The sequence below is a fragment of the Medicago truncatula genome, chromosome 5 (assembly GCF_003473485.1).
Source record: "Medicago truncatula cultivar Jemalong A17 chromosome 5, MtrunA17r5.0-ANR, whole genome shotgun sequence".
Classification (NCBI taxonomy): Eukaryota; Viridiplantae; Streptophyta; class Magnoliopsida; order Fabales; family Fabaceae; genus Medicago; species Medicago truncatula.
In genome coordinates this window covers 36,789,555-36,804,798 of record NC_053046.1, presented here as the reverse complement: position 1 = coordinate 36,804,798, position 15,244 = coordinate 36,789,555, and the positions used below count along the sequence as shown (strand labels likewise).

The 15,244-nt window shown below is 31.3% G+C and overlaps 2 protein-coding genes across 2 annotated transcripts; both read left to right on the top strand.

The window, feature by feature from the left end:
• Positions 1–4,364: 4,364 nt before the first annotated feature.
• On the top strand, positions 4,365–5,447 carry LOC112422173 (uncharacterized). Its single transcript, XM_024784985.1, has one exon. It carries the CDS (start codon positions 4,365–4,367, stop codon positions 5,445–5,447), a length of 1,083 nt encoding a protein of 360 aa, XP_024640753.1.
• A 5,545-nt stretch (positions 5,448–10,992) lies between these two features.
• On the top strand, positions 10,993–15,244 carry LOC11425552 (DYRK-family kinase pom1). The gene is made up of 6 exons (XM_013598801.3): positions 10,993–11,683; positions 12,236–13,067; positions 13,332–13,719; positions 13,859–14,137; positions 14,275–14,418; positions 14,762–15,244. Exons 1-6 carry the CDS (start codon positions 11,371–11,373, stop codon positions 14,942–14,944), a joined length of 2,139 nt encoding a protein of 712 aa, XP_013454255.1. The 5' UTR covers positions 10,993–11,370; the 3' UTR covers positions 14,945–15,244.

Below are 15,244 nucleotides of genomic sequence, written 5' to 3'. Positions count from 1 at the left end.
TCAACCCAGAAAATCTGATCAAATCCATCCAAAAAAACTCTAAAAAATAGGTTGGGTTGGGTAATTGTGTGGGTATGGTTTCTAAAAATGGAAAACTCATAAAAATAAATGGGTTTCGGGTAAAACAAAACTCAAACCCAAAAAACTCACTTACCCCGATAATGATAATATTTTTTATCTTTATTTTCATAGGGTAGAAGAAAGTTATATTTCCAAAACATTCACATTGTACCCTATATATTGAAAATCAAAATATACTAAAGTTATAAATTAATATGTTGCACTTTTTAGTTATTTTGATACTAATGCAATTTTATGTCATGCAACTTTAGTTATTTGCAAGTGTTTTATGATGGAGTTTATTATTTGATATTCTATGATGCATAAAATTATAGTAAAATAAGTTAAACATATTTTTTTAAGAAAATTAAAAAGTATAATACTATTTTAAACAAAATTATGAGAACTTGTCATTTAGTCATTTAATATTAAAAATAAAATAAATAAATAAGTTGGGTAATCCATTACCCAATCCAAAAATTAGTGGGTTTGCCTAAACCCACTCAATAGTATAATGGATGGTTATTTTACCTCATCTAAACCGAAGTACCCTATTTGATTTGGTTTGGGTTTGATCAAACTCAATTCAAACCAACCCATGAACACCCCTAGTTTTAGTAATTATGCTTCAAAATTCACTTTTTTCATAAAATCGATATTTTTTAGTTCTTTAATATGTGCTTATACACAAGTTTGGAAGACGCTATTTCTTTTAGAGTTCAACAAGACCTTTTTTTCCTTTTGTTAATCCAGAAGACCCTTTTATATCTTTACAAAAATGCTAAATTATGTTTTTAGTCCCTGAAAATATGACGAGTTTGGATTTTGGTTCATGGTAAAAAAAAAAAATTGAAAAACGTCCTTGCAAAATTTTTTATTTTTTAAAATAGTCTCTGAACCCACTTTCTTGCTGATTTGGTGCATTTTCGCTTATATGGCAGGTGCTGAATGTCTAAACTTGTACACGTGGCATCCAGGTTGCAATTAATTTATACGAATCCTTTCTTGACCATGTCTCTTCCCTCCCCTCTCGTCACTACCACCAAACTGCTCGTTTCAACTTCTCTCGTACGAATCAAACATCAGATCCCCTAACCAAACATCAGATCTGTTTTGTATTTATAAATTTATCGGATCTGCTTTTCACTATTTTCTAATTCTATGAATTGTTTTCTTAAACTATTTCATATCACGAATTGTGGTTTGAATTGCATCTAATTTTGATTGGTTTTGGTTGAATAACAAATGATTAAGGATGTTGAAGGAGAGTTCAGTCCTGGGTGTTTAAAGGTTATTGTTGTTAATTGGTGAAACTGATTTTGAAGGAAAGAAGGTTGTTCCGAAGAAGCGACGAGGATAGGGTCAGCCATGGGTGAGGGTTGATTTGGAGTTGATGGAATTTTTACTGAGATTGAGGAATTTCTCACTGAGAAAGGGGATGCAGATTTGAATTTCTTTTGGAATTGATATGGGTTTTAGTAATTTGAGTTGATGGGTTATTCACTAAAATTGAGGAATTTGGGATTGATTGAATTTGGAGAAGATGGTTGAATTAAAATTGGCTTGATTTTTCACTGATATGTGTTTGTTTGTGGATTTTTCCTTATATGTTGCTGGATTTGGAGAAGATAATTGCATCTGTGACAAAAATATAGAATAAAAGGTTAATTAAAATTGAAAATTTTAATTATTTTTTTATCAGGTCACATTTTTTTTTATCAGGATTCAAAAATTATAATTAAAGTAAAAAATAATTTCTGATTTAAAAATTTAATTTATCTTTATTTAATTTCATTTAAATGCCACATGTACTGCTTATACACAGTTAGCAAGTGACACATAGGACAAATATTGCCAAATCAGTAAGAAAATGGGTCTAGTGATTATTTTAAAAAACAAAATTTTGCAAGGACGTTTTTCAAAAAAAAAAAAATTATCAGGATCAAAACTCAAACTCGTTATATTTGCAGAAACCAAAAACATATTTTAGCCTTACAAAAATAATATGTTACATTTTCTCATAATTAGATAATGCAAGTTGAGCATTGGAGCTATGGATGTTAACCGGTAGGCTTATCACTTGTTGGTTCCTAATCCTATAGATGTGATGTAATAAAGTTATATTTGAAGATAATTTTCAAAGGCCAAATAATTCAATTTTGACAATCCATAATTTTATAAGAGGAATCATTAATTGTTATACTCAATCGCTTCATCATAATATTCAACCCAAAGCAACCCTCTGATGGCCGATAAAGCATAACAATGATTGTACCTCTAAGAGAGATGGAGAGATCGCGGGATGTGTCGGCTTGTTATGAAACTCTAAACGAAGATGAATCAAAGGTTACATTAGAAAATTTGGAACTTGTGACATCCTTAATTCATTTCGAAATATGGGGCATCTACGTTAGTTTTGATATGGCTTGAATGGAGAGCAATTCTCATCTCGTTGGAGAAAGTAACTCTAAAATTCTTTTATACATGGTTACAAACAATTACAAGTTTAGTGGGGCAATTACCTCAAAAAAAAAAAAAAAAGTTTAGTGGGGCAATTCTTATTTTAGTGCAACACTTTCAAAACATTTTAGTTTTGGATTGACATGTTCAGTTTTCATCATACTTGAAGGGAAGAAACCAATGTATTGATTGATTGACTAACAAACTTTAGCCTTCCTTAAACTCTTTTAACCGCGAAAATGTGATGATATCTCTAGAATAACATGTCTAAGAATGTTTGTTTAATTTTGTAGTTTCTTCTTTAGCTTCAACCATCTTTTGTAAAAAAAAAAAAAAAAAAAAAATGATGCAATTATGCATTCTTTATTTAACTTTTGTTTTATTGAAAAGGTGATTTTTTTTTATGAGTGATCAATATTATTTTTTTATTTTTATTTGTAGAACTTGTGAAAAAGGTTCATATCATAATTCATTTTAGGCCTCAAAATATGTTAAGACAATAACTGATAATTACACCCAAAGTTATGTTACCAATTAGACATTAAGTAGCAATCATCACCAAATATAAATTTCTAGAAAAATGTTGTTGGTCTTCCACTATGCTTTCAGTCACTTTCAATTTGAATGAGATTAATTTATTGTTGGTGCTTCAGAACGTGGGCACTCAAAGAGAAATCCAACGTCGATATCCATTATTATGGTTAATACGTGGGAGTTCAACAGAGCTATCTACGTACTGTATATGAATCATATAGAAAATAAAGAAAAAATAGAGCAATTAAACTATGCAAAGGATCCACAGTTCCTCCGACATAATGAAAACTATAAGGGTGTGTTTGGTTCAAGTGTACCAAATTATTTTTAGGAATAACATTTTTTGGAATATAAAGATAGAAATTTTATTCTAAAGTATTTAAAAAAAATGTTTGGTTAACATTTTAATATTCCAAGGAACCTTAAAAATATGGTATATAATAGGTAATTTACACATAGTTTTATTCATATCTCCATGGAAACATTTTATCCTCGGAAATAAAATTTAATAAACTTGTAACAAATATATGCATATGCATTTTTCTGATTTTTTTCCGAAAAATCTACAAATATAACTTCAAACAAACACACCTTAACAAAACCGAGACAAAATTAATCCTTTATTTTTTAGGAAATGCAACCCTATTGTTGTTTCTTTGAGGCTCTTGCTATAAATTTGGAAAAGTATAATGGCATATATATGATTAAAATATTTGTTCTGGTTACACCTCATAAGTTTAAAGAAATATTTATCGATCGGCTTATATACAAGTCAAACACAAATCAAAATTATATGTGACATATATATTAAAAATGGTGTAATTATGATATTTATATTTGTTTGGGTTGTATTTTTTATAAAAAAAAAAAAATTATGAGTTTCTTAAATAATACACTTAGGATATTTGTTAACAAAGAACCTTGAAATATTCATTTTCAAAGGTTGGGTCAAAAAGGAAAAACTTCTCAAATCAACAATGGAGGGTGGCTTAGGATTCAAGTGTCTTAGAGACTTCAACCTAGCCATGCTAGCCAAACAAGCATGGAGGCTGCACACTAACCCAACCTCTCTTATTGCTCAAGTCTAGAAAGCAAAATATTACCCCCATTTGGATATTTTAAAGGCCAACATTGGTACTACTCCTAGTTATGCTTGAAGGAGTATTCATCAATCTCTATGGATACTTAACAAAGGCTACTGCTGAAAAGTGGGTAATGGGCTATCTATAAACATCTGGGAAGATAGGTGGCTCCCCTATCAAAATGGATTCAAAGTCATCACCCCAAGCTCTAGGGACTCTAACATTCACATGGTCAAAGATCTTTTAATAGGCTCTCCACCAGATTGGAATAAAAAACTCATAGAGGATACTTTTATCCCTTTTGAAGGGATTCAAATCCAACAACTCCCCCTAACCGATAAGGAGAATCAAGACTCACTCATGTGGATGTTTTCAGAGACTGGAGTCTACTCAGTCAAAACCGGTTATCAAGCTATACAATGCTGGAAAAATAATAGGGATCAAGGCCCCTCTAGTGAAGAGATAATGAAGACAGTTTGGAAGAAAGTCTGGGGCCTACAGACAATTCCTAGACACAAAGTTCTTATTTGGAAAATCATTAACAGAGCATTACCCGTTAGAAGTGAACTAATCAACAGAGGAATCAGATGTTCCTTGTTGTGTCCGCGTTGTGATTCTACCATAGAGACGATAAATCACCTATTTCTTAACTGCGAACATACCAGAAGAGAATGGTTTGGATCCCAATTAGGGATCAATTTTCAAAATGAAAACCTCACTGATTTCATAGATTGGCTGATTTCTTTTATTCTCAATAATGACAAATCAACTATAATCACAATGGCAGCTCTATTATATAGTGTTTGGCATGCTCGCAATCAGTTAGTGTTTAAGAACAAGGATATACATGGGGAAGTTGTTATTCAGCGAGCTAAAAATAGTATCCTGAGCTACAAAAATGTGCAACAAGCGGATTTGGACCATCTGAATAACATCGATAGCACTAGAAGCATGCACCGAGCTCAAGTTCCTACAAAAGTTAAATGGGTTAGACCAGAGAAGGATGTTATCAAAGTAAACAGCGATGTGAACTTATCTTATCCGGATTCGTGGGGTATCGGTGTGATTGCGCGGAATGATGAAGGTCTAGTGATGGCATCAGGAACTTGGATGCGGCTTGGGTTCCACTGCGCAGGAACTGCAGAAGCTTGGGGTCTGTACCAAGCGGTTCACTTTGCTCATGAGTGTGGCTTCAATAAAGTTCAATTTGAGAGTGATAATGAAAGGCTGATAAAGCTTCTTCAAGGTTCTGGTGGAGAGCTACCGAACTATCTAGGAGCAAGACAACAATTGTTCTTTTTCTCATATTAAAAGATGTGGCAATAAGGTGGCCCACTGTTTGGCACAATTAGCAGTCACAGAACTAAACAAAGTTTGGATGGAAGATGTCCCATCCCAAGCTTCCTCTTTGTATTTTTAAGAGTTAATCTCTTAATTAATAGTATGTCTTTATTCAAAAAAAAAAAAGGTTACTTCCTTTGGATCCTAGGGACAGGGACCAACTCTAACAATTGTTTCTTTTTCTTTGATGTTTATGTGGGGTATATTACTATATTATCCACCACATGAAAGGTTTTTTTTTTTTTTAAGCAAAAGACGGGATGCAGAGGGGTAACATGCTGCAACACCCTAATCTTATCTTATAATATTAGAAAAGTAAAAAAAAAAAAAAAAAAAAGAGGGGGCTAAAGCCAAAACCCTCAACAAAAAAGAGGAAAACAACAAACTAAAAAAAAAAGGTTAATAGGCCTTTACCCCCCTGTAATATAGGTCACTTTTGGTTTTGCCCCTTGTAAAAAAAAATTTTTAGATTTGGTCCTTGTAAAATTTTTTTGTTTTGAAAAACCCCCCTAGACCAGCTAACTGTGCATTTTTGCTGATGTGGCATGCTCCGTCACCTTTTTTGGATGACGTGGCGGGCTGACTGTATAATTATTTTTATTTTTATTTTTTTTATAGGGTACACGTGGCATTAATGATTTTTTTTTAAAAAAATTCTTAAAAAAATTTAAAAAATGAAATAAATTCTAGAAAAATAAAAATATTAATAAAAATGATTAAAAAAACGAAAAATAATTATGGAAAAATTAATTAAAATCTGGTAAATGAAAAATAATGAATATATTTCAAAAAAATATAGAAAATTTAATAAAATAAAATCTGGAAAAATTAATATATTTCAAAAAATTCATATATCCATATTATTTTCAATAGAGGAAAAATTTAAAAATTCTGGAAAAATAAAAAAAAAATCATTTTTTTTTTCGAAATTAAGAAGTTTTAATTTATAAAAAATTCAGCAACTTAAAGTATTTCAAAATTTATGAATCTAATAAGAATAGAATTAAAAATGAAAGTTCAGATTTTTCTTTCGAAATTAAAAGTTTGTTTTTTTATTTTTTATACAGAAAATCAAAATATTGGAAAGTATATTCATAAATAAAAAAACATAACATTAGATCGTGAAGAATATAATTTTGATATACATTAATTTTTTTTTTATAGAATTTCGATTTTTTTATAATTTTAATTTAATTCAGATTTTTTTAATAATTTTATTGAAAATTTTGATATATATTAATTTTTTTTTCCAGATTTTTTTTATTAAATTTTCTAGATTTTACTAGAATTTTTAAATTTTTCCAGATTTTTTTAAATTTTATTTATTTTTTCATAATTATTTTCGTTTTTTTAATCATTTTTATTTTTCCAGAATTTATTTTATTTTTTATAATATTTTTTCGTTTTTTGAAATTTTTTTAATATTTTTTTTTTTAAAAAAATCATTAATGCCACGTGTACCCTATAAAAAAAAAAATAATAATAATTATACAGTCAGCCCGCCACGTCATCCAAAAAAGGTGACGGAGCATGCCACATCAGAAAAAATGCACAGTCAGCTGGTCTAGGGGGTTTTCCAAAACAAAAAAAAATTACAAGGACCGAATCTAAATTTTTTTTTTTACAGGGGGCAAAACCAAAAGTGACCTATATTACAGGGGGGTAAAGGTCTATTAACCCAAAAAAAAAAAACAAGAACAAAATAAAAGCATAAGGAACAACAATAGACCAACGAGCTAGCGTGGGGTACAGTTCGAAGCACCTATCTTGAATCCTTTGTTAGCCTCGGTTTGCTGCTTCTTTAACCTTCTCTTTGACTTTCTCGGAACCACCGGTTGAAATGGTTGATTTGTGTTTCCACCCAAATCAACACTCTCATCATTTTGAGCCATGTTAGACCGGGATTCACTCAAAAATTCTGTAACTTGTTGGGCATCATTAGGAACTAGCCCTAAAACTTGCATGTCATGAATTACATTTGAGCTAAAGTTCGACAAATTAGGGTTTGTCACCACCATAGATCTACCAAAGTCCTCCTGACTTGAAGGAGAATCTTGAATATAATCCGCATCCGTGACTGCGTCATCCCAAGGGCCAACAATAAGCATATCTGGAAATTTGTTGTGACGTTGGTCATCATTCTGTGTCTCAGCCAGAACAAAATAATCAACCTGCAAAGTTTGCTCACTAACCACTTCTACAGAGATATTAGGAACCTCTTCCTCATGGTTTAATCCCACAAACCTAACATTTGTAACTTCCCTAGACCTTATATCATCAATAAGCGGACCTATTTCTACAACAGTTGTATTGTAATCTATCACTTTTTTTAGCAAACCTGCATGAAAGGTTGTGTTTGAGAAGTGAGAGAAAAAGTTTATATCAAATAAAAAAAGAAAAAGAATAGAAAAATCAATTATTTTGTTAGGGATTATGTCATTATTCATGACCATTTAAGTTGGTCTTTTGTCCAAACAAAGAAGCAATCTAAAGATTGATAATTGGGGGAAAAATTCCTTTTACAAGTAACATTATTGAATTAAAACATTTATATATAAAAAAAAGAGTAACATTATTGAATTTGCATTTATGTACCCCATTTAATGTATTTACCCACTAAACCATAAATCACCCACTAATACTATTGACAATCAATCAAACCCTTTTCGCAAATTATTACTGACACTGAATTTTCACTAATATTGCATTTATTTGAAAGTTAAGCTATATGCTTTGAGCTTCATCCATACAATATAGAGTATACATATTTTATTTTATAAAAAAAAAAGTACATTCTTTAATTAATAATTTGATGGCATGTTTGGTGTGGCCTCACTAACGGGCAACTCATTTGAAATTCAGATGCTGTCTGGGGTCAGAGATAAAAAAAGGTTAAAAAAGAAAATAAAAAGGAACCAAAGGACAACAATAATCATAAAGGGAACAAAGGAAAGAGAGAAAAAAGAGATTAATGATTCTACATACCAGCCAAGTGAGTAGTGTGGTGAGATCTAGTGACTGATCACCAGGAAGAGAAAGTAGTGGGTGAGAGAAAACATTAATTATGATCAAAGGTGGGAGGTCTCTATATATGTGCTGCTGATTTCATTAATCCTTCTTTAAAAAGTAGGTTATGGTAGTAGTAAAAAAGTTTAATTTACTCTTAAGATTCACATGGTACATGTGGTCCTACTCATAATGGAATTTTTGTGTATTAATCTTTGTTTTTTGCTAACTACGATGGTCGGAGTTTGAACCACGAATCTTATATATATAATGTGTTATTTTTACCAACTGAGTTAAACTCACGATGATATATATATATAACATCTGATCTCGCTAGTAAGAATTTAATTTCGTAGTTTTAAGAGACAAAATTTAAATTTTAAATAGAATAATTATAGAAGGATGACTAGTTTCACCTGAATTAATGTCGGAGATATAATATTGACCTGGTAGGTAGCTAACTTCAACACTTCTTTTTTTTCTTTCTCAAACCCTAATCATCGTCACTTTTCTTCTTTTTAATTTTAATTAACGAATATCATTTATTATTATTAAAAATAAAAAAAATAAAAAAAAACTGACTTGTTGGGTGAGATTAAAATGTTAAAGGGTGAAATAACAAGGAGATAGATGGTTTGATTCCCACGCACTCTCCTCGTGCCGCCAACAATATTAATATTATTTGTTTCATACAAATGATAATATAATTTCTCCTTCTCCAATTTAAAAAATAATAATAATAATCCATCCCTTATTTTTTTTATCATTTCAGTTTTATAATATTATCAATACATATCTATCCATAAACATTATATTAGCTGAGATCATACCCATGCAAAACTATTATTTTGGCCACCGGTCTAATTTGTTCTTTTGTACGTACCACAGCCTCCAGCAGCCACGTTTGCTTATGAAAGCATATACTTTGTCCCATATCATCAACCAGTTTATATTAATTACACTTTTTTTATGGTTAAGTAATTTAAAATCCTTATACTTTTTTTATAAAGTATCCATTCTTTGCGCATAATTTATAATAGACAAATTCTTTGAATCCGCGTATGCTCGCTCAACACTATTCCTCAAGAGTTTTAGACTATGGCAATTTTAGGGCTTGAATTCAAACTTAAGACCAGTGATTAAAAAGAAATCCATGGAATCTATTCAAACACTTTTGCATATTTAAAATCATTTTAATTTCAACTGTTTTGCTATCAAACAAGGGAAACGAATAAAATTATACCGCAGAATATTCCAACCATAAATTTAGTTAATATATACTCTGATAAAATATTATATTCTCTTTTATATGGATTTAATTTGCATGCTAGTTTAATTTTCTTTTAAAAATGCATTCAATTAAACATGTCACCTAAATATTTATAAAGATATATATATATATAAAGTAAAAATTTACATCATAAGTAAATTTTATTCTCATTTCATATAATAAATATTTAATGTTTTCACGAAGAATGAAAGAACTCCCCAACTGAAAATAAAAGAAAAAGTTATCATAGGACCCCAAAAATCATGTTACTAGAAATGAAAAGAAAGCAAAATAAGATGGTCCCGGTCCCATACACATGTTGACTTCTCACCATAAATCAAGGGGAGAAAAACATAACATGACGTGGATATCATATCATAATTACACGTGTCAAATCCTTCAATTTATATTGTCTCCTACCCCACCAAAAACAGCAACCTCTCTTAAACACAATCACGTATACCCCTCTCTCACTCTAGGCTTATTGTACAAGATTTGATAGATGGATATTTTAAAATCATTTGAAATTTTAATGACAAATATATAATTGTTTAAGTAAAAGTTCATGATATTTTTATTTTTTTTTTCAAGTCGGAGTTCGAACCCCGACCCCTGCATATTAAATGCAATATCACAACTGAGCTAAGCTCACGGGGATAGTAAAAATAAAGAGAAATATATTTGTACAACCATTTTTGTACAACTTTCTTTATCATATTCATATTTTCTTCTTATTCTCTCTCTTCTTTTTTCTCTCTCCATTGTTTTTGACCAATGAAAAAAGAGCACAACAAGATTGTCCCAAAAATTGTAATAAAAAAGTTGTTCAAATATCATTAATTAAAAATAAAATAAATCGGTTTGTCAAAATTAAGTACATGCTTATTTATTTTTATTGTTTTTATCAAATTGACATTAGAGCATTGTTTTAGCTACAAAACAAAAAAGACCATAAACTTCCGAACTCAAATTTATTTCGGTCAACAGATCCTTTCAATTAGTGTTGATAGTTGTTTGATCAAAATCAAAAAATCATTATTCAATTTCAATTAATTTTTTTTTACATATACAAGACGATCATCAAATGTTGACTGTATCGAATTCAATTTCATAAACTTCTCCTTTCAATTTTGATGAGTTAGTTTTACTCTCGCATTAGTTAAACACCACCTTCATCCAAATTAAATTTTATACTATACAATGTTAGATACAATTATAGAGATTAATCATTCGAGCTAACTTTTGTGTGTAACACACTTGATAAATTTCTTGCAATATTCCACAATCCTCTCTCATCCTACTTTTCAAAAGTTGGTAAGACATAGACACCATTTGATTCGCTTATGTTTTACACAGAAAACACAATCACAAACAGAAAACACAATCACAAAGAAAGAAAGAAAAAAACACAGACAGAATATCTCTCTCTCTAAATTCATCTATGTACACTTCCCATAATCCCTCTCTCTTCCCACCACCAAACCATGCAAATCACACACCATGAACCTTATTACACTTTTACCCCTCCAACACTTCTTAATTCACATATCACTACCCTTCTCTCCAATACAACAAAAACACCTTCATCTTCTTCTATAACTTCTTCTTCTCGTGGTCATGGCTGTTTCAAACAGTGTCGAAGCTGTGTTCGAATTTCTAAGAAAAAATGGATTATCAGAAGCAGAATCAGCTCTAAGACAAGACATCATTGATAAGCACAACAATGATCTTGCTTCCTTTGACTACGAGAAATTCTTTTTTCCAATGGTTCCTCCACCTCCTCCGGTCAAACTCCGCTCATTTTCACGCCCGTCGGAGTTTACCTCTGGCGACGGTCAATTCTCCAAATCAAACTCTGTTTCTTCTGAAGAACAGTTTGTTAGCATCGCTTCTTCTACTTCTCCTTCTCGTTCTCGTGTTTCTTCTTCAGGTTCTCTTTTCATAATCGATTATTCATTCATTATGCTTAATTATTTCTTAATGATCAATTATCACTATGTGTTTCTACTTTCTAGTATTAGTGATTATGCTCTGTTTTCAACTCTGTTTTTCTTTTTGGTCAAAATCGAAGAAAGAATAGAGAATTAGTAATTATAATCGTTAATTTAGATTTTCTTGATTAATTAATGTTTAGTTAGATTTTTTAAGTGTTCTAAATTTAGTTTCTGCAATTTCTACATTTGGATCGCATAATTGATTGACCAAATTTGAATTTGTGTATTTGATTTAAGTTAATTTCAATTGCATGTTGTGTTATAGGATTTCAAATTATTCATAGTTCATGTTTATATCTTATATATGATCTGCATTTTTTTTTCTTTAGTTGAATTTATTTATGTTTCCAAATTTGGATTATATTAAGCTTAGTTATTACTTATTACCAAGAGTGTTTTATATTTTTTTTAATAAATTCAATCAATGTTAAAAATTTGTAATGCATAAAAATAGGCAATTATATAACCTAGATTTTTTTTTGTTGCAGAATTTATCAATCCATATGGAATTAATTCCTCATCTCAGACTCAGAATGATTCTGAATCCTCATCTGATAGATTGTCCCAATTCGGCACAGCACGCGATTATCACGAATTCGATATGCAACATGAACCGTATTGGTATAACGAAAACGATGACGATGATGATTTCATGACTCCTGATTTTGATGGACCAGATTTCTTTGGATGTCAAAGTGAAGATAAGTTTATCTTGAATTCAGAAACAGAAAATCAACAAGATGATTCTCGTGATCTTCATTACAACTTTGAAGAAATTCAGTTAGAGGGAAATGAAGGTTACATAGACAAGTCAATGGAGCAATGCCTTTGTAATCATTCATCTGGAGGTGATGAAAATGCGACTTATTCAAAAGATTATTGTCACGGGGCCGAGAAAGAAGCCATTGCGCATAATTGTGAAGTTCCCTTTTGCAAAAGCAGTCCAGGTTCAGGAGGTTCTTGTAGCGAGGATCCTATGAACTTTAGCTACCTTAATTTGAAGGAAATTAAGCTGAATCTGAATGATTTTCATATGAAGGATATTAATTCTTTTGATTCTGTTCCTGTGCTTACCATGAAGCATAGTTCAGATTGCTACAAGGATCCCTATGACTTAACCATCGAAGTTGTTGAAACAGATCTACCGAATGGGATCGAAAGCTATGAAGTAAGAGATGACCGAGATTTGAATGAAGAACTCCATGTTCCGGAGGTTGCCGCAGATGGAGAGGATAATAATACTGATGATGACCTCTTAAAATACATTCAAGATGATGAATATGAAGTATTTGAGCTAAGAATTGTACATAGAAAAAACAGGTTTGCTTGATCATGATCTTCTGTCGTGAACTTTCATTTCTACTTAATATTCTCGATAATGCTGGTGGATAAATTGATTTTGAATGTGTAGGAGACTAGTTGATAAAATTTGAAATCAAATGCTTTTACTTTTCGTATTTTTAGCCTTCAACTTTTCGTATTTGGCATTAATTTAGTTCACCATGATTTTGACCTAACATTATTCACTTTTTCTCTTTAAGTATTCTGACCATAATTTTCTACCATCTATTGTTGAATCTACAGGACTGGATTTGAAGAAAACAAGGAAGTTCCAATTGTGCTCAACTCAGTCATGGCTGGAAGGTACTATGTGACAGAATATCTCGGTTCAGCTGCATTCAGTAGGGTTGTTCAAGCCCATGATCTTCAGATGGGAATTGATGTTTGTTTGAAGATTATTAAAAATGACAAGGATTTCTTTGATCAAAGCCTAGATGAAATCAAGCTTCTTAAACTCGTCAATAAGCACGACCCAGGAGATAAACACCACATACTGCGTCTTTATGACTATTTCTACCATCAGGAACATTTATTCATTGTGACCGAACTTCTGCGTGCAAACTTATATGAATTTCAGAAATTCAACCAAGAATCTGGTGGTGAAGCATATTTTACATTAAAGAGATTGCAGGTTTGTTCAACTAGACTAATTAACTTTTGCACCTATCCCACATCATTGCTTATCAATTTGAATAGATTTGTTTTTGTCGGAAATAGAGAAATTGTGAAAGCATGATGATCTGAGTTGTTGCTGCTATCCTTCTTTGCAGCTCATTACTCGACAGTGTTTGGAGGCATTGCAATATTTACATAACTTGGGAATTGTTCACTGCGACCTGAAGCCTGAAAACGTTCTAATCAAAAGTTACAAAAAATGTGAAATAAAGATTATTGATCTTGGAAGCAGTTGCTTTAAAACAGACAATCTGTGTCTATATGTACAATCCCGGTCTTATAGAGCTCCTGAAGTGATGTTAGGCCTTCAATATGATGAAAAGATTGATATATGGTCGCTCGGCTGTATTTTGGCTGAGCTATGCTCCGGTGAAGTATGTTCTAATCTGCATTTCTTATGATATTAATGAAATACTTTTTTCTATGGCTCGTACAAGAGCATGGAATTTTGATTTTCTTTCAAAGATTTCTTTTATATATTTGTTGATTCTGAGTTCTTTTTTGGCTCCAGGTGCTTTTTCCAAATGATGCAGTCGTGATGATTCTAGCACGCATGATTGGAATGTTTGGTCCTTTTGATATGGAGATGTTGGTGAAAGGGCAGGAAACACACAAGTACTTCACCAAAGAATATGACATTTACTTCATAAATGAGGTTTGTTTCCCTTCAGCTGTTCCATTTTTAACATATTTCATTTGTTTTTATTCATCAGTCCTAGGTTGAAATACTTTTTTCATGTTGCTGCCACCCGATCCGAGTTGGATTATGCCTAAAAAAACTTTTTAGTCGTTAAACAGTGTCTCAAATTCGAGTCTCGTGAATGAAAAAAATAGGCCACTCGACTCAACTCAGATTATACTAACTAGACCAAAAAAGAGAAGTATACGTTAGTGTTGGTTATTCGCAGTAAAGAAGAAGAAAAAAGGGCCTTAGATTTATTCAAGCCATACATTCAAATTACATTTTTTCCCCAACCAATCTTTAATAATGTACACAGGAGACAGATCAACTAGAGTACATAATTCCAGAAGAGACTTCATTAGAGCACCACCTACAGATCAACGATACTATGTTTATCGACTTCGTCAGTTATCTGCTTAACGTCAACCCCAAAAGAAGGCCTACTGCAAGACAGGCACTAAAACATCCATGGCTTTCCTATGTATACAAGTCCATGTAACATTCTCTGGTGTGAAGGTTCAGTAACTTTGTTTGAGTTGTCTATATCGGTGTCTCTTGAGCTTGTTTTCACCATATTGCAAATCGTGCAATCACAATTTTGGTTTGTCCATAAGCAACATCAAGTAAATTCACTGTCTTTGTTGTTTCATAGTTATTAATAGTTTTTTCTTTGTACAGAACTCTTCACATTATTTTAGCCTTTCATGACTTGGAAGGATTGAACAGGATTGAACATTACCATAATAACATTTTGATGTCACATTTTACATTCCAACACAAGTCACAATCATTTCCTTGA